At 43.6% G+C, this 25,231-nt stretch overlaps 1 protein-coding gene across 4 annotated transcripts in view; it reads left to right on the top strand.

Moving 5' to 3' along the window:
- JUP (junction plakoglobin) overlaps positions 1-24,948 on the top strand; it is a 31,863-nt gene extending 6,915 nt beyond the window's left edge. Inside the window, exons 1-15 of one of the 4 annotated variants that reach the window (XM_031966261.1) lie at positions 9,589-9,715; positions 10,012-10,140; positions 12,397-12,650; positions 12,881-13,119; positions 13,561-13,762; positions 14,702-14,846; positions 14,973-15,076; positions 15,875-16,213; positions 21,540-21,695; positions 21,928-22,047; positions 22,359-22,509; positions 22,598-22,719; positions 23,038-23,077; positions 23,351-23,520; positions 24,021-24,948. In XM_031966261.1, coding sequence (XP_031822121.1) covers positions 10,020-10,140; positions 12,397-12,650; positions 12,881-13,119; positions 13,561-13,762; positions 14,702-14,846; positions 14,973-15,076; positions 15,875-16,213; positions 21,540-21,695; positions 21,928-22,047; positions 22,359-22,509; positions 22,598-22,719; positions 23,038-23,077; positions 23,351-23,502 — 2,145 coding nt within the window. In that variant the 5' untranslated portion in view covers positions 9,589-9,715; positions 10,012-10,019 and the 3' untranslated portion in view covers positions 23,503-23,520; positions 24,021-24,948. Of the gene's footprint in view, positions 1-9,588; positions 9,716-10,008; positions 10,141-12,396; positions 12,651-12,880; positions 13,120-13,560; positions 13,763-14,701; positions 14,847-14,972; positions 15,077-15,874; positions 16,214-21,539; positions 21,696-21,927; positions 22,048-22,358; positions 22,510-22,597; positions 22,720-23,037; positions 23,078-23,350; positions 23,521-24,020 lie in introns of those variants that run through there. The other 3 variants (XM_031966262.1, XM_031966260.1, XM_031966259.1) reach the window with 3 other exon arrangements.
- Positions 24,949-25,231: the final 283 nt, after the last annotated feature.

Below are 25,231 nucleotides of genomic sequence, written 5' to 3'. Positions count from 1 at the left end.
TGGTTTATTTGCTTTGGGAGCAAGCCAAAAGGGAAAAAAACAACAAATAGGCAGCTGTGTCCGGCTTGGAACTGGGACCATCCCACAGTCCTCAGCTTATCCCTAGGCGCCAGCTTGGGCCAGACATCTTTCACTATTGAAGCTGGACATGAAGAGAGTTTTTCCTTTGAAGATTCAAGATGTGCCTTCACCCCATCCAATAACTGGGAGCTCTTATTGTGCAGGAGGATGGAGATGCCAAGGAAGGAGGAGACAGTATCTCCACCCTTTGGAGAGCTCCCAGTCTGACAGGAAGATAGGATACACAAAGGAAGCAGATATGTTTTGGAGTCTGAATATCAGGGGCCCTGGTTAAGTACAGGAAGAGCTACAGACTAGAGGCTAACTGCTAATGGGTGAAGTCAGTTGGTGTCTCTGTTGAATTCAATCTCCCTTACAGTGATCGGACTGCTCTGTCAGGAATGTCCACCCATCTGGGGAATGTCCACCATCTTTGTGATCTTGGAATGGCATGGCTTCAGGAGATGACCCAGTAGCACATGCATGTAGACAACCTGAAAAGGTTAGATCCCAGCTGCCTGGTGATGGAGAACCCCATGGGCAAAACCTGAATGCCTAATACACTAACATAGCCTGACAATGATAGGTGCCCCTCAGGATCTCAGAGATTCTAAAGCAGCTCTTCAAGATGTGATCAATGTGGACAAAGAAGTGAATCGCGGGCTATGGAGGGCAGAAGTGGCAGATACCTGGTTAGGCATGTGGGGCTATAAAGTTTCCACCTCAGTCTTAGCACATCCGTCTCTATTGGTTTTTGTATACTTCTGACTCTTGCAGAAATGGCATTCTATACCTCCAACCACTCCAACCTTTTCCAGGTGCCTTGTGAAGAATCTATCACTTTCAAGAAAAATTGCATAGATTGTTTTTATTTTTCATCACCTTCATTTCTAAATATATCCCTCTTTTCTTTCCTACCCAGAGTCATCTCTTATAACAAAGAATATAAAAAAGTAAGAGAAAAAAAAAGATTTCATATCATCTGAATCCAAAAGTATATGCAATCTTTCTTTTGTACCCATTGTACTTGTCTCTCCCTCCCCCCTCCCCCCCCACCTCTGCAAGAAGGGAGGAAGGTGCTCATCTCTTCTTCTGGGCCCAGCATGGTCATTATAATTATACAGCATTTAGGAGTTTAGTTGCTGCTGTTCTTTCCATTTATATTGTATTTTTTCCCCCTGGTTTACTTTGCTTTGAATCTCTCTTTCATCCTGGTCTGTATCTTGCCCCACTGAACCCAAATGACTCTGGAGGAGAAACAGGATGGTGACTTTGAATAGTCCACCCTTACTTTAAATCCTATTCACTTGCATATTATGGTATCACCTCCCTAAGGACATGGTCCTTCAAGAACAAAGGACAACAGCTCTATTCTTGATATTCATTGTTTCTTATAGTTGAGTAATAATTCCATCACACTCATATAGAGCAATTTCTATTGGCCAGTGCATGGGCATCTACTGAAGAATCTACTCTCAGCTAAGATTCCATATCTGCCCTCTTACTGAGATATGATTTCTTAATTTTGAGACGTTAAATCATTTTCCCATGTGAAAATAATTGCCAACATTTGAACCATCTTGGATTTAAACAAGGACATAGATTTACTTAACAAAGAAACGGAGGATATGAATCAAAAAATAATATGCTAGGATAAAAGAGATAAAAAATATTTGAAATGTGATTATGTGGAAGACTGTTGAAACTACTGAACAATGAGCAGTGGGTAAAAATCTAGCGACATCCATCTCTAGAGACAGGTTCAACACAAGATAATACTGATAATGCTATACCCTTCTAAAGGGGATATACTGCTGCCGCCTCCTCTTTTCTACCTTGGTAGTCTTCAGCTACAGGCAAGGAGACTAGCTTTTAGGAATATAATAGCATAGGTTTTCATTAGTTTGGGTTAAATGGATAACCTTTGGGATTCTGTGATTGTGTGAAAAGTGTGTATAAAGATTTCTGTCCAGTCCAGACAGGCTGGGACCTGTTTTCCTAAATTATCAAAAACAAAAGAAAAGTTCTCCATTGAAATCTCACCCCCTTCAGTATCTGGGCATAAAAGTATAGTCTAGTGCAATAGTAGAAAAAGAATGGGACTTGAAATTGGGAGACTTGAGATTGGGAGTATTGAGTTTTGAGTTCAAGGCCTAAATTACAGACAAGGACTTTTTTTTTTTAATTTTTCTTACCATAGATTTCCTCATCTGTGAAGTATTGTCTATCTCCCTGGGTTTCTGTAAGAAAAGTAAATACTAGATAAAAACTAAATGTTATGCATTAATCATTTTACCAATGATTTTATTGTTTTTTTTTTTTAGTGAGGCTTCCTAGTTCAAAAAGTCCACAAGATCAAGTCCTTGAAATTTACTTCTTTTAATCACTAACTTGTTAACTTTCTCTAGCCAAGAGAAAGATAATGTAGTCTGATTTTTTTTTTTTTTTAGGAGAGTATTCTCTAAAGTGGGGCAGGTAGATAGCACAGTGTATATAGAATACCTAGCTGGAAGTCAGGAAGATCTATCTTCCTAAATTAAAAAAATCTGGCCTTAGACACTTAGCTGTATGATCCTGGGCAAGTTATGAATTCTGTTTGCCTCAGTTTCCTCATCTGTCAAATGAGTTGGAGAAGGAAATGGCAAATTTCTCCTGTATTTCTGCCAAGAAAACCCTAAATGGGGTCATGAAGTCAACATGCCTGAACAAACTGACTGAATAACAAAGTCTCCAAAGCCGAGTCCATGTCTTGATTAGAAATATATGAGCATCCAATCAAATGATGGGAAGATGGGTTGCATCCTATTCCCTCCTAGTGATAGCTTATTTCCTGCTTGTCTATTAACACTATGTCATCTACTCTTACCCCCTTTACATACACTGTTCTTCCAACCCCCTTCCCACCCTTTGCTGTACAAGATCCCTATTTCCTGCTATTCCCTAAGTGATCCTTCTGAGTAATTATAACCCAAGTTTAGGTGCTTTTTGGAAAGTTTCCTTTCCCCTTTTCTCCCAAAGCCTATTCAATGCTTGCACTCTCTAGAGATCACTTAGTGGTTGGGGTAGAGACCTAAGAGAGCACTCATGGCTCAGCTCTGGGGCAAGAGCCTTTTAAGTAAGAGGTTGATGTACTCCCTTTCTTTTTGGATTTAATGGAGGGAACTGACAAGGTTGCACAGGCAAATATTAACTGGAGTCCATATCAAGACCCACATCTCTCCCTTCTCTTCCCACAAACCCACCTCAATTCAGACATATATTCTCTCATTTGATTCTCACAATAACCCTGTGAAGTAGATGCTGTTCTTATTCCCTGTTTTACTGATGGAAAATCTGGAAAGTAAAATGACTTGCCCAGTCAGGGTCACAGCTATTAAGTGCCTAGGAAGGTATCTGGATTCAGATGTTCCTATTACTGTCAAAGACACTACTATCCTAGTCACTCAAGTTGGCAATGTCGATATCATCTTCTATTCCTCACTCTTCCCTCACCCCACATTATCCAGGTAGTTGCCAAATCTTGTTATTTCTCCCTTCACATTTGTCCATTTGTCCCTTTTTCTTTACTTACACAGCTATCATTCTGTTTTAGATGCTCATCATTTGCCTGGACCATTACAAAAATCAATTTTAAAAAATGGTGCAGTGGGTAAAGTGATGGACTTAGAGTCAAACTCATCTTCCCCGAGTTAATTTACCCTTGTTTGCCTCAATTTCTTCATCTATTAAATGAGTTAGAGAAGGAAATGACTAACCATTCCAATATCTTTGCTAAGAAAACCCTAAATAGAGTTGCAAATAGACAGGACTAAAAATGACTGAACAACAAAATTGAGGGAGGACTTAGTCCTAATCACCTCAAACTAAATAAAGTATGTGTGTGTATATATATATAAACCCACCAGTAAATTTTTTAGATTTATATTTATTTTTTCTCAATAATATTTTATTTTTCCAAATACAGGTAAAGATAATTTTCAACATTCATTTTTTAAAATTATAGCTTTTTATTGACAAAACATATACGTGGGTAATTTTTTACAACATTGTCCCTTTCACTCACTTCTGTTTCAACTTTTCCCTTCCCTCCCTTACCTCCTGCCCTAGATGGCAGGCAGTCTTATACACAACATTCATTTACTTTATGTTCCAAATTATTCTCCCTTCATCCCTAAACTCTTCCTCCCCAAATAAGCAAGCAATCTGATACACGTTAAATATGTGCAGTTCTTTTAAACATATTTTCATATTTGTCATGTTGTGCCAGAAAAATCAGATCAAAAGGGGGAAAAAAAAAACGGGAAAAAAAACCACAAACAACAAAAAAGGTGAAAATACTATGCTTTGATATGTATTCACTCTCCATAGTTCTTTCTCTGGATGCAGATGGCATTTTCCATCCCAAGTTTATTGGAATTACTTTGAATCACTGCTTGTTGAGAAGATCTAAGTTTATTATAGTTAGTTGATTATCACATAATCTTAAAACTGTGTACAGTGTTCTCTTGGTTTTGTTCAATTCACTTACCATCAGTTCATGGAAGTCTTTCCAGATTTTTCTGAAATGAGCCCGCTCATCTTTTCTTAAAGAACAATGATATTCCATTACATTCATATACCATAGCTTATTCAACCATTATTCAACCCATCTCTCCCCATTTGCATACCACATTATTGTTGACTTGTCTCTGCCTCAATTTTCTTAGCTGTCTGGTTCATCCTCCACACAACTTGTGATTTTACCAAAGTTAGAGCCTGATCCAATCTTCCCCTAATCAATGAACTCTACTGGGTCCCTATCTCATTTTTAAATAAAATTTCTAATCTTGTGTGAAATTTTATAAGGTACATAATTATTAGTATAGTACTTTGTGTATATGATTTACAGTCTATAGTCCTTTGTATACAGTTTGTAAATAAGCAAAATAAACATTGGAACTGGCTCAGAAAGTTTTTACTCAATAGTATTGGATCAACAAAATTTGGAGGCCAATCCTCTCAGAAATAAAAGAGCACCGCAGAGTAAATACAGAGAGGTAACCAATCCTTTCTCTCTCACCCTCGCTCATTATCACTGGGGCATAGCAAAACTTAGTCCAGGCTGGGAGCCTGGCTCTACTGCTCTGCCCATGGCTATTTTTAATTACCCTCCTCTGCCCTCCTCTCCTCCCACCTTGGGTCATACTCTTTGCTGAGAAGCTGGGCCCTCCCTTCTTGATCTGGCTGCACTCAGCTTTAGGATGCCTGGGTAATATCCGGCTGGAATTACTGCTGTTACTGCAAAGAGGGCTCTCAAACCAGGAGAGGAGAGGTGGGAGGGAGAGTAGTACCTCACACCAGTCCCTTTTGGGAATTGGATTGCCCATGTGATCATGTGAACACACTCAAATTCACTCACACATATTTCTGGTGCACATACCACCGGACAGCTATCCTATCTTTTCCTCTGCCCTGAGCCAGAAGTTACCCCAGGAGAGACTGCTCCTTCCGCTCTTAGTGCCAACAATAGAACTTGTGCTAAACAAAGACTTCCCTCTTCAATTTTTAAAAGCCTTTCTCTGTCTCTCCGTTTCTGGGGCTAAAAGTATAGGTAGGACTAGGTTTCTTTACAGGAAGTGAGAAAGAACCAGACCAAACTCAATAGCCCCTTAAATAGTTCCCCCTACTCCCAAGATGCATAAAGCCCTCTGGGGCTGGGCATTTAGTAGCAAGGTGTTTACTTCTTGGAATGGAGAGCCTGAAAACCTTGCCGGATGATAGTGATGATAATAATAATGACTGTTAAAATTTATACAAAATATACAGTCTGGTGTGGTACATGAAGTATCAGATTTGGCATCAAGAAAACTAGGATTCAATTACTGTTCTGTAAGAAATGACCAACAGGATGATTTCAGAAAGGCCTGGAGAGACTTACACGAACTGATGTTGAGTGAAATGAGCAGGACCAGGAGATCATTATATATCAACAACAATACTATATGATGACCAGTTCTGATGGACCAGGCCATCCTCAGCAACGAGATCAACCAAATCATTTCCAAAGGAGCAGTAATGAACTGAACCAGCTATGCCCAGAAAAAGAACTCTGGGAGATGACTAAAAACCACTACATTGAATTCCCAATCCCTATATTTATGCACACCTGCATTTTTGATTTCCTTCACAAGCTAATTGTACAATATTTCAGAGTCTGATTCTTTTTGTACAGCAAAATAACGTTTTGGTCATGTATACTTATTGTGTATCTAATTTATATTTTAATGTACTTAACATCTACTGGTCATCCTGCCATCTAGGGGAGGGGGTGGGGGGGAGGTAAGAGGTGAAAAATTGGAACAAGAGGTTTGGCAATTGTTAATGCTGTAAAGTTACCCATGCATATATCCTGTAAATAAAAGGCTATTAAAAAAAAAAAAAAAGAAAAAAAGAAAACTAGGATTCAGATCCTCCCTACCACAACAGATGTTTTGTCTTCATGTTAGGTGGCAAAATTGGGCTTGGAGTCAGAAGACTCATCTCCCTGAGTTCAAATCTGACCTCAGACATTTACTAGCTTATGTGACCCTGGGCAAGTCACTTAATCCTGATGTGTAAAATGAGCTGAAGAAGGAGGAGGCAAATTACTCCATTATCTTTGTCCCACAAAAAACTCAGATGGGGTCATGATGTGTTGGATATAACTGAACAACAATAACGACATTTGGCCATCTGCAAGTCAGTTAATTTCTCTCAGCCTGTTTCCTTATCAGCCATCTTAAAGGATTAAACAAAGTAATATGTGTAAAGGGTTTTGCAAGCTTTAAAGTACAATATAAAGGTCAGTTACTATGCAGTGTTCTAAAGCAACAAGACTTTAAAATGGCCAAGATATCTTTATTTCTGTTATACAGAGAAGGAAACTGATTTGTCCAAGATTTCACCACCAGTAAGTGACACAACTAAATTTCAAACTCTTACCTCCCGAATCAGAATCATCCTAGTGTCTTTACATGGGACTATACTTCTTTCCTCTAACCTAGAATTTGCTTAGACTTCAGCCTTCTCCTCTGAACCTGTCCTCAAAGAGGAAAAACATTGCATGCCCCTTCCATTAAATAATTTTACAACACTCATTTTGCTAACTTTCAAATTTTTCTGCAGTCTTTCTTTCTCTCATTCTCCCACCCACACATTCCTTATGGCTTCTGAGTCTAGAGTGCCTTGGAGATGTTGCTCTCCTGGGGAATGTTTTGACCATCCAGACACATTTGGAGATAGTCACACAATCATCCTTTTCTCACTAGAAGGGACAGTATGTAACCTTGGGGTGGCCCTTAGGGGCTAGATGTCTACCTCTGGGGTTGCTGCCCTGTAATCTCCTTCCCTTATCCCACCAACCTGAGTTGCATGGATGAGAAAGTGTGGCCAATGCTCACATCCATCTTGTCCCACTGTTTGCATCCCCTTTCCTTCCTCCCTGTCCCTACCTGCTAACAGATAGTGAAAACCACCTTTGTGTTATCTAGGCTGGGAGGTCTCAGCTTTTCCTAACCCTTGTTGGAGATCAAAGAAGAAAATCCAGTGGGAATATACTTAACAATGACCTTTGACGCCTGGGTTGGTTGAATGAAGGTGGTAGTACAATAAGGAATTTAGTACCCTTCAAGTTGCTGCTTCAGCTTGACTCAAAATCTTGGGGCAGATGACTTCTATATAACCCACTGTTCCTGTTGCCCTCTTTGATTTGGAAGCAGAGCAAAAGATTTGGATGGAGTAGGGAGGGTCTTAAATAGAAACCTCTCTGTGGCCATAGTTAATGGGACTGGGCTAATGGTAGTGTCAGAGCTTTCTGGTCCTTGTTGATCTCAAAATTAGCATCAGGAGGTGAGCCCTGCTCCCTGCCCAGACAGAGCTGAGTACCATCTGGGGGTTAAGGTGACCTTATTTGTGACATAGTTTGATGTTCCTGCCTCTTCCCACACTGATTTTCTTCCACACTGGAGGAAGTGAGAACTAGAACTCAAATGATAGGCTTGAACTATGTAGGATATTATGTGTAGCATTCTTTTTACCTCCCCACTTTAACCTTAAGGACTCTGGTTTTGGGGATGGAGGGAATCTTCAGGGAGCTGTATCACGGGCCTCAAAGGATCCATCTAGGCCTCCTGTTGCTTCACTGCTTCCTCTTTTTTCTTTGGGCCTCCCAGGGCAAGGTGACTCAGGGCAAGTTGAGGGCTTGCTCCTGAAATAGCCAGAGACAGCTCTGTTTTTCCTGTGGAGAATGCCAGGAAAGCAGCTGGGCGCATCTGGCTAGAGCTTGTGCCTTTCCTCTCTCTTTCTGAGCACATTCCACTTATCAACCCTGAAACTCTGAGTCATTCAGGGAAGGAGGGAAGAAGCTGATCTCCTGGCCTTGCTTGTCTCAGGTGGTGTTCTGTTCGAGCTGGGCGGAGCAGCCCTTATCTGGCCCTGAAAGACAGCAAGAATAGAAAGAAATAAGAGCTTCTTGTATGAGGATGACCCTCTAATTGACCCACTGTCAGTGGGAAGGGCACTCTGAATTGTTTGTTCTACTGCTGGGAATGAGCTACTCTACTCTGAATTTACTATCTTTCTGTCACCCTGTCCCTCCCTTGTAACAAATGGCTAGTGTTCTGGCTAGAATTAAGTGCCCAATCTTGGGAAAAAAGAATTTTTCCTTTGTGTGGTGCTTACTGGGCCTAAAGGGGGATTGAACATTCATGGTATTGGCTTCATTAACCTAGTAGGACTCTTTCTAACTGAATTTACCATTTTTGGAGTACGAAAAAAGGAAGTATTCTATTGGTGCATGGACAAGGAAAGCTTTTAGCTCTTGAGGATCTGCAGGTAAAAGACAACTGTTGTTATTGGCCATCACTAATGACTAACCTAGATTCTTTGGGATAGAGGGAAGGAGGTGACAAGGCAACAACCCCAGGAGGAGAGACTAGCTTGAAGGGAAATTAGGATTTAGGGTCTGCTTCCCTGTGAATTATCCCATGTTAGTTCTTTCCTCACCTAGGAAGGGAGAGTGACTATGTGACCGTCTCAAAGAATGACAGTGACAAAATGTTCATAACATTTTCCCTGTTTTCTGGGTCTTTGGTCCCTGGAGAAACCAGTTTGTCCTGTTCACCTAAGCCCTTCCCATCTCTCCCTGCTGCTATTGAATCCTTCTTGGGGGTGGGGCTATCAGAAATACCCCTCTGTAGTCCCACCTAGGTGGTAAGATGGGATGGGATGGATATTACAGAGACTTATCCTTCTGATTTTGGGGGAGTGGTGGAGCGGGGGGATTGAGCCAGTCTAATCCTGGAGAGGGAGCTCCTTGCTGCCCCTACCCAGTTACACACATACCTATGATGTCATGAACCCCTCCCTTCCCACACTCCTTTCACTGGAGTGGACAGTTCAGTGGTGGTAAGTGGAGTGTATGTACATCCTGGTGTCCACCCACCCAGTTCCAGGTACCTTGTAACTCCACCTTCCCCTTGAGACTGTGCGTCATTTCTCTGCCACTCCCTCTGTGTGCTCACTCCTCTCTCTACCTGTTCAGACAGCATTGGGACACTGAACAGATAGCTCCTTGCCCCTTCTGGGGAAGCTTCCTGGATCTTTAGCTTGATTCCTGTGGCCGAGTCTGCCGGGAAGGGTAGGTGAAGGGAGCTGAGGAATGCCCCATCTGTGGGCTAGAGCAGCTCAGCTGTTGGGAAGGTCCAGTAAAAAGCTCCTCTTAGCTTTCAGCAATCCGAGGGAGTGCTTCAGTTGGATTAGGATGGAGAAGGGAGGCAGAAGAGAAGAATAAGGAAGCTAGAGGAGACTGATAGATGCAGCTGAAGTGGGTTTAGAAGAAAGCTGATGATGATAGGAGCTAGAAAGAAGCTCAGGGAGGGGTGGGAGGATACCTTTCCTGGATCTGACACTTTTGTTCCTTCCATGTATCAGCAGCAACTGCCATGGAGGTGATTAACCTGGTTGAGCAGCCCATCAAGGTGACAGAATGGCAGCAGACATACACCTATGACTCGGGCATCCACTCTGGAGCCAACACCTGTGTGCCATCGGTCAGCGGTAAAGGTATTGTCGAGGAGGGCGAGGCCTGTGGCCGTCAATACACACTCAAGAAAACTACCACCTACTCCCAGGGGCCTCCCCAGAGCCGTGGTTAGTGCAGCCACAGCCAGTCTGACGGGGACAGAAAAGATCTGGGGATGAGCTGAGTATGAGGCTCAGGGACCATGGAGTGGTATGAGTGAGGTGCTGAGCAGAGGCGGAAAGGTGAGAGAAGACTCTGACTAGGCAGAGAGGAGCCCCAGGGGCAGGCTCGGGTATATGCCAGGACCGTGAGCCATCCTGGCCAGGAGTGAGCTTCTTGGCCTTTCTTGAGAGCCAGGACCAGGCCTCAGGTAAATCCGTTCCTTCTCATAACCCAACACCGGGCTCTACACCCTAGAAGCCTTTGAAGAAATGATGGCTGTAGTGGCTGTGGCTTATCTGGGTCTTTTGAATATTAAAAGCTCTCCGCATGGATGCGTAAGATGGCATGTGTTTATCTGAGCCCGTAGTAGAAAAGGTGAGGTCTGAGAGAGGACACCGAGGGCATTGCACCTTAGCAATCAGGGCATCCATCTGTGGGCAGCCAGCCTTTGGTCGGGCACTGTCAGGGATTGCTTCGGTAGTTGAAAGCCTGGAATCAGTGCAGGCAGGCTGGGAGGGAGCAGAGACTGTCTCCTCCTTCCTGTCTAATTAGAGGGTGGGGCTGTTCCAACTCCCTCTGCCAAGGGGCATTTGGGCAATTGCCAGGGTGGGGCTGCTCTGGGAAGCCTCTGGATCTACCACTCCCAGACTGGGGGAGGTACTTGTTGAGGGGCTGGGGGGGAAGAAGACCTTTAGGCTAAGTCCTATTCTGTACCTGAGGTCTGTGGATGGAGAAAAGGCATACTCTTCTCAGTTTCCAGAAAGGGAAGAAGTGCCAGCTCCATTGTCTGGGTAGGACAGGGGAGTTCGGTGTCTCATCTGTCCATCTGATGAATGGATCTCTGGGCTGAAAGGCAAGACTCTTGATTTATTGCCTAGCTCGTTCCCTGATGGGATGCTGTTGGAGATCACTGACCTCTTAGTTTTCCTGTCAGGTCTACCCATTATCCAGTTGGGTTTATATGACTGAATGTCATCTTTGACTGTTCTCTCTAATCCTCTCTTATCTCTTGAATCTGTTCCCTCCTTCACACTCTGCTGCCACCACCCAAATATAGACCATTATTACATATCACCTGGTTGATTGCAATAGCCTCCTGACTGCTCTTCCTGCCTCCAATATCTCATACTGTGTTACCAGATTAATTTATGCACAGTCGTTCTGATTATGTTATGCTCTGCTCAGAACTTTCTGGGACCCTTTTTATTTAACAGGATAGTCTTAAATCCTTAGCCTAACATTCAGGGCCTTCCACAATTAGCCTTATCTCATTTTCTCCTCTTCAGGTTTTCTATGTTCTAGCCCCGTTCTACTGCTCACTAACATGTCCCACAGTTTCCTATTGATACTCCTTGCTCATGAGATTCCCTATACTGGAATGCTTACATTTTCACTTTTTTTTTTTTTTTTTTTTTTTTTTTAAGCAGTCGAGTTAAATGACTTGTTCAGAGTCACAAAACTAGTAAATGTTTGAGGCTGGATTTGAAGTTGGCTCCTCCTGACTCCAAGTATGGGACCTCCATAAAATGAAAATGTTTTCATTTTTAAAAAAATCTTACTCATGCTTCAAGGCCCTGTTCAAATGCTAATTTTTTAAGAGTTCTTGTCAGAAATGATCTTTTCCTCCTCTGCAACTTTGCGTATTTCCCTTTTATCAAATTCCATTTTGAATTGAAGTTATCTTATTTTCCTTATTAGGTTGTCAGCATTTTGAGGGCAGGGACCCATGTTGTATGTCTCTCAGTACCACAGTGCCTTACACATAATGTATAATCTTTGTGCAGTCTCATGGGGAATGTATAATCTCATATTTGTTTAGTGCCTGTGTGGTAGGTAGATTAGTTGCTATTTCACAAGGAAAGGGAGCTAAGGCCTGGGAAAGTTAAGTTACTTAATTATGATCTATTGGAAAGTTAATCTAGGGCTGGCACTGGAATCCATATCTCCTGATAAACCAGCTTTCTGCTCTTTCCATTAGAACACACTGCCACACAATATCAGAGAAAGGGGTTGAGGAAGTCCCAGAGAAAGGTAGAATGGAAAGGTGGTGGGTAGGTGCATTCCACACTTGTCAGTCACCACTCTCCACTCACATGACATCATCTCTCTCACACAAGCCTTTCCTTTGCTTCCAGGAGATCTAGAGTGCCAGATGACAATGACGAGGGCCCAGCGGGTAAGGGCAGCCATGTATCCTGAGACAACCGAGGACCGATCTATCCTGACGAGCACCCAGATTGAAGGGCAGGCCACCAATGTACAGCGGTTGGCTGAGCCCTCCCAGCTGTTAAAGTCAGCCATTGTTCATCTCATCAACTACCAGGATGATGCTGAGCTGGCAACACGAGCTTTGCCTGAGCTTACCAAGCTGCTCAATGATGAGGACCCGGTTAGTGGCAGGGGTTGAGGGGAAATGGGAAAACCTGAATATAAGGAATTTGCTGATAATTAAGAGGTGAGGGGAATCCTAAAAAAACCCCCCAGAATTAAGGCCTTTGGTTGTAGGATTATCCTGGGAGGGCCCAGTCTCCCTGCTTCCAAGGCAGGGCAGCCCCTTATGGTCTTTCATACCAAGGCTACATTTCTTCAATGTTCCCCTTGCCCTCCACTATCCTGCAGGTTGTAGTGAGTAAGGCAGCCATGATCGTGAATCAGTTATCAAAGAAGGAAGCATCCCGGCGGGCGCTGATGGGCTCCCCTCAGCTTGTGGCCGCTGTCGTGCGCACCATGCAGAACACCAGTGACCTAGACACTGCCCGTTGTACCACCAGCATCCTGCACAATCTCTCTCACCACCGCGAGGGGCTGCTTGCCATCTTCAAGTCAGGGGGCATTCCCGCTCTGGTCCGCATGCTCAGGTATCAATTGAACAGCAAGTATTTATCAGGTACCTGTAGAGAAGCATGAGGCAGGATCCCTGTCCCCAGGAAGCTTGTAGTCAAATTGGAATGAATCTTAGAACACTTGAAACAATGAGGGAGCAATAAAGGATAGGAAAGGGGGGACAGTACAGAACTTGGTGGTGCAAAAAGGGGAAAGAACTGAGAGGGGCTAGAATAGTCTGAGAAGGCTTCTAGAGGAGATAGGCCCTGCCAGGGATTTCCTGCCTCCTGGCCCACTGTGTAGCTTAAGCTAATCCCTACTTTAGTTTTTCCCTAGTTGCCATCTTTCCTTTCTCCTCTGTGAGTTCCTTTGAACCTCATTTTCTGATAATATGGGGTACAAGGTTCTGAATGCATTGGAGGGGGTACATCTTTCATTCCTTCCCCAACTCTCACCGTTCTATCTTCCCCTCATAGTTCTCCAGTGGAATCAGTCTTGTTCTATGCCATCACAACATTGCATAACCTGCTGCTGTATCAAGAGGGTGCTAAGATGGCTGTCCGGCTGGCTGATGGGCTACAAAAAATGGTGCCCCTCCTCAACAAGAACAATCCCAAATTCCTGGCCATTACCACTGACTGCCTGCAGCTGCTTGCCTATGGCAACCAGGAGAGCAAGGTAAGGTTATCATCGGGGTACCTTGAGTTTCTCCCCACTCCAGCTGCCAAAGCATTCATCTTGACCATGTTACCCTCCCTACTCAACAAATTCCAGTGGCTTCCTTTTACCCCACCAGCATCAAATAGGAAAACTTTTGGTTAGCATTTAAAGCCTTGACAACTTGTCCTCCTTCTGCTTTTCGGTTCTCTTTCCATGCTTTACTCTTCTCCATGTTCCTTACAACTCTCACTACTTTGGTCCCTTTTCTGTCTTTTGAACACTCTGCTCCATTTTCAGATATGGTGATTTTTCTGGCTCTCCCCCGTGGGATGCTCTCCTTCCTCACCATAACCTCCTTCCTTTCCTGACTTTCTTCAGGACTTGTAGGAAGCCTTTCTTGTCTGGTTCCCTTTGGTCTCCACATTTGAGATCCGAGAGTACCTTTCATCTATTCTGTATATCTTTGATACATGAGACATGTCCACACCAATGTTCATGTGGACTATTTGTGCCTGATCTGTGGGAGAGCATTCTGAGCTCATACTGGTCTGCTCAGCCATAGTCAGACACACAGTATTCTGACCCCCACATGGTCATGTCATGTTTCTCTTCAAGCATGAAGAACAATAACCAACCCAATCTTTGTAGGTACATAGTTGTTTGCTTGCTGTCTCCCCAACTAAATGGTGAGCATCTTGAGAACAGAAATTGTGTTTTTTGCCTTTCTTCGTATCCCCTGCACTTTGCATATAATAGGCACTTAATAAATATTTGTTGACTATTGACCCATGGTCAAGAAACCTCTTCTTTGGTTGATCCCCTCTGCTCTGCTGAAGCTTTTGCCATTCGCCTCTCCAGTTCTGAGTTGAAATCACATGGACCCGTGATCCATGCTAACATCCTTCTATCAGTACTGCCTATGCTCAGACTCCCTCTCTCACTCTGCTCCTTCCATAGCTCATCATCTTGGCCAATGGGGGCCCCCAGGCCCTGGTGCAGATTATGCGTAACTATAGCTATGAGAAACTGCTCTGGACTACAAGCCGCGTTCTGAAGGTGCTGTCTGTGTGCCCCAGCAACAAGCCTGCCATTGTGGAAGCTGGTGAGGCACCCATTTAGTGGAGACCTTTGGATGGGACTTGTGGGATGATCCAGTGGGTAGGTGGGATTCTGTATGTATCACTGGCTATGCTCATCCCTCATAATGCTATTTTCTCTGCATATCTAGGTGGTATGCAAGCCTTAGGCAAACATTTGACAAGCAACAGCCCTCGTCTTGTGCAAAATTGTCTGTGGACCCTGCGCAACCTCTCAGATGTAGCCACTAAGCAGGTAAGGACCTCTTTAGCCTTTGATATCCTCCCATTCTTCTAGGGTGATCTCTTTAACCCCACCCTCCTCAATATTCACTCTCCAGCTTTTTGTCTAGGAATCTAATACGCCTTTCTTTATATGGTATGATTGTAGCAAATAGGAATGCCAGATATTATGAAATCTTCTACCTGAAGCTGATGTCTGAAATTTCGCTTTCTGAGCTTCATGGCTTTGATGTAAAGCTTTAATTCCTTTAATCCTTGGAAGGGATCATTTACATGTTGAAGTGAAGGAAAGACCCCAAATTAAGTTTTCTCAGGAAAAATGCATGGAATAGAGACTTTGAAGGTACTAGGATCTGAGATGAAACAGGATGGTAGAAATTGAGGAAGAGATAGGACAGCTTACTTCAAAATTTTACCTAGTACTAGCTCAGATTTCCACATTCCCCCTCATAATGCCAGTATCTTACTTAGTCTGATGCCCTTAAAGGCTGTCCTTTTTACCTTAACACACTCTGTTTAGGTGGCAGGGACAGAATTGGAATGGCAGACCAGTAGGGAAAAGTATGTCACTCTGGTTCAGTCTGGAGAATTGGTTAGAACTTCAGAGTCTGTGCTGTTGAGTGGAGAGGGAAGAAGAGGGAAGAGAGAAGTGGTGGGACCTGATAAATCAGCTCAACTGACAGCATGATATAAGATCAAGTACACTGGAGAGTTAGAGGAGCAAGGATTTACTATCCTACTAAATACTGGAGGGACATAGAAAAAGCAGAAAAAGCTTCTCAAGGAACTTGCATTCTCTTCTCTTCCCCAGGAGGGTCTGGACAGTGTGTTGAAGGTCCTGGTCAACCAGCTGAGTGTGGATGATGTAAATGTGCTGACCTGTGCCACAGGCACCCTTTCTAACTTGACCTGCAACAACAGCAAGAATAAGACACTGGTGACACAGAACAGTGGCGTGGAGGCACTGATCCACGCCATCCTGCGTGCAGGGGACAAAGATGACATCACCGAGCCTGCTGTCTGTGCACTGCGGCACCTCACGAGCCGCCACCCAGAGGCTGAGATGGCACAGAATTCCGTGCGCCTCAACTATGGAATCCCGGCCATCGTCAAGCTGCTCAACCAGCCCAACCAATGGCCTTTGGTCAAGGTATGGCCTGCTAGAAGGACTGATGGAGGGAGAAGGAAGATTGGGGCATAGTGCAAGGATTGCTGGCAGAGCAGCCTGATTGGCAGAATTTTCTGGCTGCAATGGGGTCACAACTGAAGCCAGTTAGACTAGAGCAAGTCTGACTTCTCAGTGGCCAGAGTTAAGAAAGAGGATGACAAAGAGTGACCCCTTTCCTGATGACTCCTACATGCAGCAAATATTTATTGAGCCTAATAGATGACACCAACTGGATGTCCCATAAACACTTCAAGTTCAATGTGTTCTAAGCAAAACTCATTATCTTTTCCCCCAAACATCCCCCCTTTCCTAACTTCTCTGTTTCCAATGAGGACACCATCATCAGCTTCCCAACCGTAGAGTCATCTTCCATTCTTTCTTCCCTCAAACACATTTAATCAGTTGCCAAGATTTATCCATTTTTCTTCCATAATGTGCAATGAATCTTTCCCCTTTTGTCCACTCCCATGGCCACCATCCCAGTTCAGGCCCTCATGACTTTTGCCTGGACGACTGTCATCATTTACTAACTGTTCTCCCTGTATCTAAAACCTTCCCTCTCCAGGCCATCACTCAGATGGTTCTGGAAGTCATAGTCTTAAAGTGTAGGCTGGAATCCATTATTCCTGTGACCAAGAAGCTCTAGTGGTACTTTTTGCCTTGAGGATAAAAACAATTTTCTCTATTTTTAAAAAAATACTTTTCCCAATCTGACTCCTATCTGCCTTCTAGGGTTCTTGCTCATTATTTTCCTTCATTCATTTTGTCTTTCAGCCAAACTGGCCACTAAGATCTTTGAGGTAGGGGCTGTTACATTTTTCCTTGTATCTCCTTGTGCCTAGCATAATGTCCTGCATGGAGTAGGCATTCAATAAATATCTATTGAATTGAATAGCATAAGGGATAAGAAATACCTAAATATAAACACAATACAATATGGTAAGGTATACAAGAGAGAAGCCCAAAGTTCCTGGAGGTACATGTCTTAGCATGAAAAGAATTGACATGGGGCAACAGAGACTGGATAAAGAGCTAGAGGGCCATGATGCTGGAGGTGGGATAAGGGATGATGGTGGAGGACCTTTCAAAACAGCTCAGTTGGTAGCTGGGCAAGACTAAAGCACTGAGCTAGGATTCAGGAGACCTGTCTCATTTGTCTAGTCTTAGCATTGCCTCAAACTGGATTGGTGATTGCAGCTTCAATTCATTTCCTCAGCTGTCATGTTATAAATTCTGTTCATAAGAGTTCTTGTGAAACTCAGTGAGAGAAGGCGTATGAAAGAATTTTGGAAAGTAAGGCAGTGGGGTTGATTATTTATCAGAATAAGTTGTTTTACAGGTAGAGAGTCATTTAAATAAGGAGGATTTTAGGGGGTTAGAGAACTGTCTGGTGGCATCCAGAGCTTTGCCTTGTTAGGTGGAGTTCAGTAAAATATTGAATAAATAAGTAGAATGAGGACTAAGGGAGGCTAGGTTGTATTTCTGACAGGATTCCTCAAAAGAGAAGAGATCCATTTTTGTGATGGTCAAGGGAAGGAAAAGGGTGAGGAGACTGGCAGCCTCACAAAGCAACCTAGCTTTTAGTTTACAACAAGATGAGGGTCATTGAAATAAAAGGACTTTATAAGACAGACATTCTGTCTGTTATTATCTGTGACATTCAGTTGCAGGCGCCCATTAGGCAGTTCATGATGTGAAAATGGATGAAAGTTCTATCTTCTTCAAGTTGATAGTTCCATAGGGCTTAATCCAATTCCTTATATTTAGTAGAGGCTCAACAAATATTTACTGCAGGAAGGGAAGGGATTATTCTTTGTCATCTTCTCTCTTAACTCTGGCCACTGAGAAGTTAGGTTAGATGTTAAGAAGAGTTGGACGTGGATGAAAGTGATTGAACAATGAAAATATTATTACTGGGGTACAAAATAATTTTATAAGGGTGAGGTGAGACTAATAAGTGGAACTAACAAGAAAAGCTTTATATAAGAGGTGATACTGGAGTCAAGTCAACAAGTACTTATTAATGACCTACTATGTGCCAGGCACTTGAGCTTTGAAAGAAGTGAAGGGTTCTAGGAAATGGAGGTGAAGAGTGCCATTCCAGGCATGGGAGATGGCCTGGGCCAAGTGTAGAGACAGGATATGGAATGCCATATACAAAGAATGGTAAGTAGGGAAATTTGATTGGTACTTGGAGGTAGAATATCTGAAGGGGGAAATAATATGGAATAAGTCTGGCTAGGTAGAACTGGAGCTACATGTTGAAGGGCTTTGAAAGTCCTAAAGAAGAATTTGAATTTTATCTTAGGGACAGTAGAGTGAAGAACTGAATATACCAATTTGAGTAATTGGAGAAATGGTGGTGTTTTCAAGAGAAATAAAGACGTTAAGAGGTAGTACAGTGTATAGAGTGATAACCTTAAGGTCACAAGGACCTGAGTTCAAATTTGACTTCATATATTTAATTGTGATCGCCTCTTTAAAAAAAAAAGTTAAGAGGGAATAGAGAGGTTTGTTCAATTGTTATTTCAATGTAGTTATCTCTGTATCCAACTTCCATTTCTCTTTTGAATTCAAGTCCTGCATCTCTGACAGCCTATTGTACGTTCCTACCTGGATGAATTCATTGTGTCCAAAGTAGAACTTCACTATATTTTCCCCAAACTTTTCCCCCTCCAAATTTCTTATTTCTCTTGAGAGTACCACCATCCTTCAGTCCCAGGTTTGCGATAGAGGATTGCCTTAAATCTTCATTCTCCCTTACTCTTCTCATTCAGACAGTGGACAAGTCTCAACTCTTCCTGTACACCATCTCTTACAAATGTCTATCCTTGTCTTTTTATCCACATGGCCACTCTCATTCAGGCCCTCCTCACCTCTCACCTGGATTTGTGGAATAGCTTCCTAATTGGTTTCCCAGAATTCAATCTTTTCCAATCCAATCTCCACACAGCTGCCAAAATGATATTCCTAAAGCAATTAGTTGATTGTATCAGTCCATTGCTTTCAAAGCTCTGGGGATCAAATACAAAACTTCTCTTTAGCATTTAAAGCCTTTCACAATCTGGTTTTTGTTTATCTTTCCTGGGCTGCTTACACATTATTCTGCATCATATACTCTATTCTTGACAAATTGGAATGCTCTTTCTTCTAACTTCCACTTCTGGGAGTCCCTTGTTCCCTTCAAGGCTCATAGGAAGGACCATTTCTTCCAAGAAATCTTCCTGACCACTTTCTACACATTTTATTTTATTTTTATTCTTTGTATTTATTGCTTTTTGTACCAGTTGTTGCTCTCCAATAGAGTATTAGCTCCTTGAAGTCAAGGGATATTTCTTTGTATCCCTAGTATCTAGCATATAAGTGTAGCATACATTCTTTTTTTTAAAAAAAGTTTATTTTTCCCCCAATTACTTGTGTTTTTTTTCATGAAAAACATTTCCATAACAGTCATGTTATGAAAGAAACGTAGAAGAAAAAATAAACAAAAACCTTAAGAAAAATAAAGGCAAAGTATGCTTCAATCTTTGTTCAGATACCATCTGTACTTTCTCTGGGTATGGATAGCATTTTTCATGATAAACCAGTCAGAGTTGTCCCCCAATTACTTGTAAAAACAATTTTTAACTTTTTTTTTTTTTTTTTTTAAGTTTTGAGTTCCAAATTCTATCCTTTCCTTTCAATTCTCCCTCTTCTCTGAGATGGTAAGCAATCTTATATAGGTTATACAACTACATAAATTTTGGTTAAATTGGATTGAATTATAAGCATGTCCAGGTCTTCTTCATTCTTGAAAATCCATCAGTTGACCTTCCTCTCCCAGACAAAGGGCCTCTCCTCTGACTCACTTCTTAATCCCTTGTAGTCAGACTTAGGTGAGACTGCTTCTCTAAAGTCACCCATGATGTCTTACTGCTAAATTCCTTGAAGCATTCTCACTTCATACTTTATTTGACCCTTTTTAGTTTTTGACACTATCAACCATCTCTTTCCCTTCCCTCTACCCTCCCTAAGATGTGTTCTCTTTCATCAGCTTCTGTAAAACTCCTGTCTCAATTTTCCCCTTCCTGCTCTAACTGGATCTTTCCAGTTTCTGTTGCTACATCATGATCTCACTCTTTCCCATAAATGTGGAAGTCTTCTGAGGCTCTGCCTGGGTCCTCTTCACTATCTGCTCTTTTCCCCTTGTTGATCTTATCTGCTCCTGTGAGTTTATTTATCTGATGACTTAGATGTCTATACAGCCAACCCTAATCTCTCTGGAATTCCAGTTCTGCTTTTCTTTATGCCTGCTGGACATTTCTACTCTGGTATCCAGAGTTCAGTATGTCTGAAACAAAACTCATACTTTCCCCAAATCCTACCCCACCCCATGTTTTTGTTGAAATTATCATCATTCTTTCCAATCATCCAGGTTCACTTCCTTCCCATTCTCACTGCATCCTATTATATCAGCAGTTATTTGCCAAGTCCTGTCAGTCTGGCTCCCCAACATCTCTTGTAGTCATTGGTTTTCTTCTTTGTCCGTACTGCCTCTACCTTAGTTCAGGCCTTTATCGCTTCTCATCTGGGCTGTTGCAATAGCCTTCTAACTGGTTTCCCCACCATCTCAAACTGGCGGGTTCACTGTTCTTCATATCTTTGCCTATTTAGGCTTCCATGTAATATACTTCCTTCTCATCTCCCTTTCTTGGAATTATTATCAGCTTTCAAAGCATAGGTGGTGTGTTACCTTGTACATAAGGCATTTCTAGCCAGTTTTTAGCATTCTTTCAAAATTACTTTGTAGGTAATGTTTAAGTACATTTACATCCTGTGGAAGAATGCAAATGCCTTAAAGGCAGAGACTGCCTTTTTTATTTTATTTTTTTATTCCCAGCACCATGCAAAAACACACAGTATGTATTGGATGTTTATAGAATTGAATGGACTCTGTGATTGGTCAGGAAAAGGAGAAGAAAAAGAAATCTAGTGATGAGGATATCCAAATTACTGTAAATATTTTTATCACCTTCTTGTAATTAAAATTTAAGGGAGGGACAGCTAGATGGCACAGTGGATAGAGCACCAGCCCTGGAGTCAGGAGGACCCAACTTCAGATCCGACCTGAGACACTTAACACTTCCTGGCTGTGACCCTGGGCAAATCACTTAACCTCAATGGCATCACCAAAAAAAAAAAAAAAAAGTTTAAAGGATTTACTGCCCTGGTTCTGAGACGCTGATCAATTCACTGAATGTTCAGAAAATGCTCATATTCACTATCCTTCCCCTTTCCTTTCTAAATTTTTTTTATTTTTTAAAATCAGGCAACTATTGGATTAATCAGGAACCTGGCCCTGTGTCCTGCCAACCATGCTCCCCTGCAGGAGGCAGCGGTCATTCCCCGCCTTGTCCAGTTGTTGGTCAAGGCCCATCAGGATGCCCAGCGCCACGTGGCTGCAGGCACACAGCAGCCCTACACGGTATGTGGACTTGAATGGCTCCCTTCCTCCTCCCTCTTCCCCAGCCCCTGCTCCTTGGAGGGGAGAAGCCTGTAAGCACCTAGGACAGAGAAGGGATTTGGGGCCACCCCCTGGCAGGGAGGGGTGCCGGCTACTCGGCTTGGCTACAGACTCCAGTTGCGGTGCTTATATCTGCTGGGTCTCTGAGCATCCTTCTGTTGTCTCCCTTCTCTAACCCAATTCATGTTTGCAGGATGGTGTAAAAATGGAGGAGATTGTGGAAGGCTGTACTGGTGCCCTGCACATCCTTGCCCGGGACCCCATGAACCGCATGGAGATCTTCCGACTGAACACCATCCCTCTCTTTGTGCAGGTAAGTTCGGGAGATCAAACTGGCTTTTTCTGCTCTTTACCCAAGTGAAAGGAAAGCCTTATGTTGTGGGGAATATGGAGAATGGCAGAAGTCCAGCTCCCTCAGGCTCTGACCTCAGAGGCTCCTGTCAGGGCCCCTTTCTTAGCTCCCTGCTCAGGCCTTGGGCTTCTTGCTCCTTAAGAAACGTTCCTGCCCAGCCCAGCTTTATGAAAATAGAGAGGAAGGGGCTATGTGGAGGAGCTTCTGGGAAACGGAAGGCAGAGGGCAGCTGAGGGCCCCATCCCACTCCGGCCTCTGTCTGGTCTCCCCAGCTCCTGTACTCCTCGGTGGAGAATATCCAGCGGGTGGCCGCGGGCGTGCTGTGTGAGCTGGCCCAGGACAAAGAAGCCGCCGACTCCATTGACGCTGAGGGGGCCTCGGCCCCGCTCATGGAGCTCTTGCACTGCCGCAACGAGGGCACTGGTGAGGAGGAGCTGATGGGTGGGGAGGAGGGCCGTGGTGGCAGGTTCCTCACCCCTCTTTTCTAACTGTGTTCCTGCCTTGGTACCAGCAACCTACGCCGCTGCCGTTCTGTTCCGCATCTCTGAGGACAAGAACCCAGACTATCGCAAGCGCGTGTCTGTGGAGCTCACAAATTCACTCTTCAAACATGACCCGGCCGCCTGGGAGGCTGTGAGTGTCAGGGCCTCGGCTCCAGCTTCCCCTCCCCTTTTCCACTGTCATCAACCTGACCAGCCCTTTCCATTTTCTCCTCCTTACTTTGTGGTGGGAGCTGCCAGAACCTCAAGAGAGTTACTATTTAACTTGGGAAGTGAATTTGTGGTGGGAAGAGGGCCATGAACTTACCATTGCATTTCCCCAACTTCCTCCAAGGAGACCTTGTCCATCTCCCTGTTCAGTATTTCTAGAGGCCGCTGTTTCTGCCATTAGCTCTTCTCCTGCCCTCTCCCGACCCCACCACCTTAGGTTTCCTTCTTTCTCTTTCTCTAGGCCCAGAGCATGATTCCCATTAATGAACCTTACCAAGAGGGTGAGTATGTGGCTGAGACCCGCAGGAGAAGGTTTCCGTGTATATGTGTGCTGTATGTCTGTGTCCTGTCTCCAAAGCTAGCTGATAAATTACTTTAAAAACCATGTCTGGTTAACTCCCTCTTCTCTGGGGCTCCTGATATCTCAGGTAGTAACTGTAGGGCACTGAGGTATGTGTGTATGGGGTAGAAGGGGATGGAGGGCAATGGCAGAAGCTTCCTGGAGCTTTTCTGCTGACTGCGGAGGTTCCTAAACTGAGCCCTTTCTTCCTCAGACCTGGATGCCACATACCGTTCCATGTACCCAAATGATGGCCCCCTGGACCCCATGGAGATGCACATGGACATGGATGGGGACTACCCCATTGACACCTACAGTGATGGTCTCCGGCCCCCCTACCCTACTGCTGACCATATGCTAGCCTAACCCAGCCCCTCACTCATGGTATGCCCCTCCCTCGATTTCTTATTCTAGCTTTACATGCTAGCCTAGCCCAGTACACTTCTCTCCCTTCTGAGCGTCCCTTCATCTCTCCCTTGGGGCTTGTTCCTTTTCCTTATTGTAATAGAAGCATGGGGTTGATGGGAGAGAATCTCTCCTGTGCAGAGATCTCACAAGAAAGTAATGCTCTGAGGTCCTCTTATTTCTATGATTAAAAACAATAATCATTTTAAAGAATACATAGAGTACCTAATACATGCATGTCACTCTTCTCATCACTGTGGGAAAAACAGAGCATTCTATTTCCTACTGCTGGAATCTCCTTCCTGAGAGCTAATCTTTCCTATCTCCACCTTGCTGGAGCTGGCAGAAAGAAAAGCAGTTTTCCTGGTATAGAACACCTGCCCAGGTGCTCTACTTTGGGGGTATGGGAATAGGGGAGGGAAGAGTGTCGTGGAGAAGAAACTGTTCAGTGACTGTTCCCCCTTTTCTTTCCCTCCCAGGTATCATTCTTGATCCTTAAGTGGCTAACTCCAGGTGAGGGACTGAGACAGAAAGTGCCTGAGTGGAGGACCAAGCTGGGTGGCTGGGACTTCACTTTGCCACACCCATAAGAGGTTCTCCTCTTTAGGGTTTTTACTAATTTTTAGTTCTTTCTCTCTCTGTGTGTGTGTGTGTGTGTGTGTGTGTGTGTGTGTGTGAGTGCTGTGGGGTCTAGGGCCTGACACCCTGCCCTTCCCCACCCTCCTAGCCCTGTGCCATGGGGGCTTTATCTCCCTCCCTTGGCCCCTGAAGCTTTAATATATATAAATATATATTCCACTTCTCCATTAGTGCACCTCAATGACCTACCCCTGGTTCAATCACTCAGGCACCTTTCCCCCCTTTCCAAACTCTCAGTGCAGGTAGTCTGGAGCCTGGGGAAACTTTGGTTTGTGCTGATTTCTGAATTTGCTTTTTCCAGTCCCCTTCTGATCCCCGGTCCAGAGTTTAGGACTCAAACTTCAGAAACGCAAAGTTTCTCTATTTTAAAAACTGAAAAATTAAGGGACAGACCACATGAAATGGACCCAGACAGAGAAGGAGAATCGTTTCATTTTGGGAGACTTTTTGCTCCTCTCTTTAAGATGCTGAATTGGCTTTTTACTTGATAAGGGGAGTTCAGTGTGTGGCTCCTTCTCTTCTCCCACTTCCCCATGTAACCACTCTAATCCTGGAGAAGCAACTCATACTCTTGACTGACCCTCTCTGGTGTGCGGTGTGGGTTTCTTCCCTCTTCCTGTTTCATTCTCCCCACTGCCCTGCTTGGGAGTGGTCGGGGAAGCTGAGGGGAGCAAGAACTGAGAGTTTGATTATAATCTCTGTAAGTTTTTGGTTATTGGTTTTTTTGTATAGACCAAAGCAAAGAATAAAAATAACAAATATACCAAAGTCTGAAAAGCAACTGCTTTGGAGAGCTGGGATGGGAAAGGGGGGGGGGGAAGGAAACAAGAGAGGGTCAAAGTTCCATTACTCCCTCATTACCTCCAAAATCATCTTACATAGAGAGGTATAGAGATGGGAGATCACAGCCAAAAATGCAAAAAAAGAAAATAACTAAATCCTAGAAAATTTATTTTGTTCTTCAATTAATAAATTCCTTATATTGAATGATCTTGTGTAGTAGATTTAGGGCTTGTGGAAGATGTTCCAGAGAATGGAGAAAAAATTGCCC

This window comes from Sarcophilus harrisii, chromosome 4 (genome assembly GCF_902635505.1).
Source record: "Sarcophilus harrisii chromosome 4, mSarHar1.11, whole genome shotgun sequence".
Taxonomy (NCBI): Eukaryota; Metazoa; Chordata; class Mammalia; order Dasyuromorphia; family Dasyuridae; genus Sarcophilus; species Sarcophilus harrisii.
Note: the sequence above shows the minus strand (reverse complement) of the source record. Positions and strands in the feature narration are given on the sequence as shown.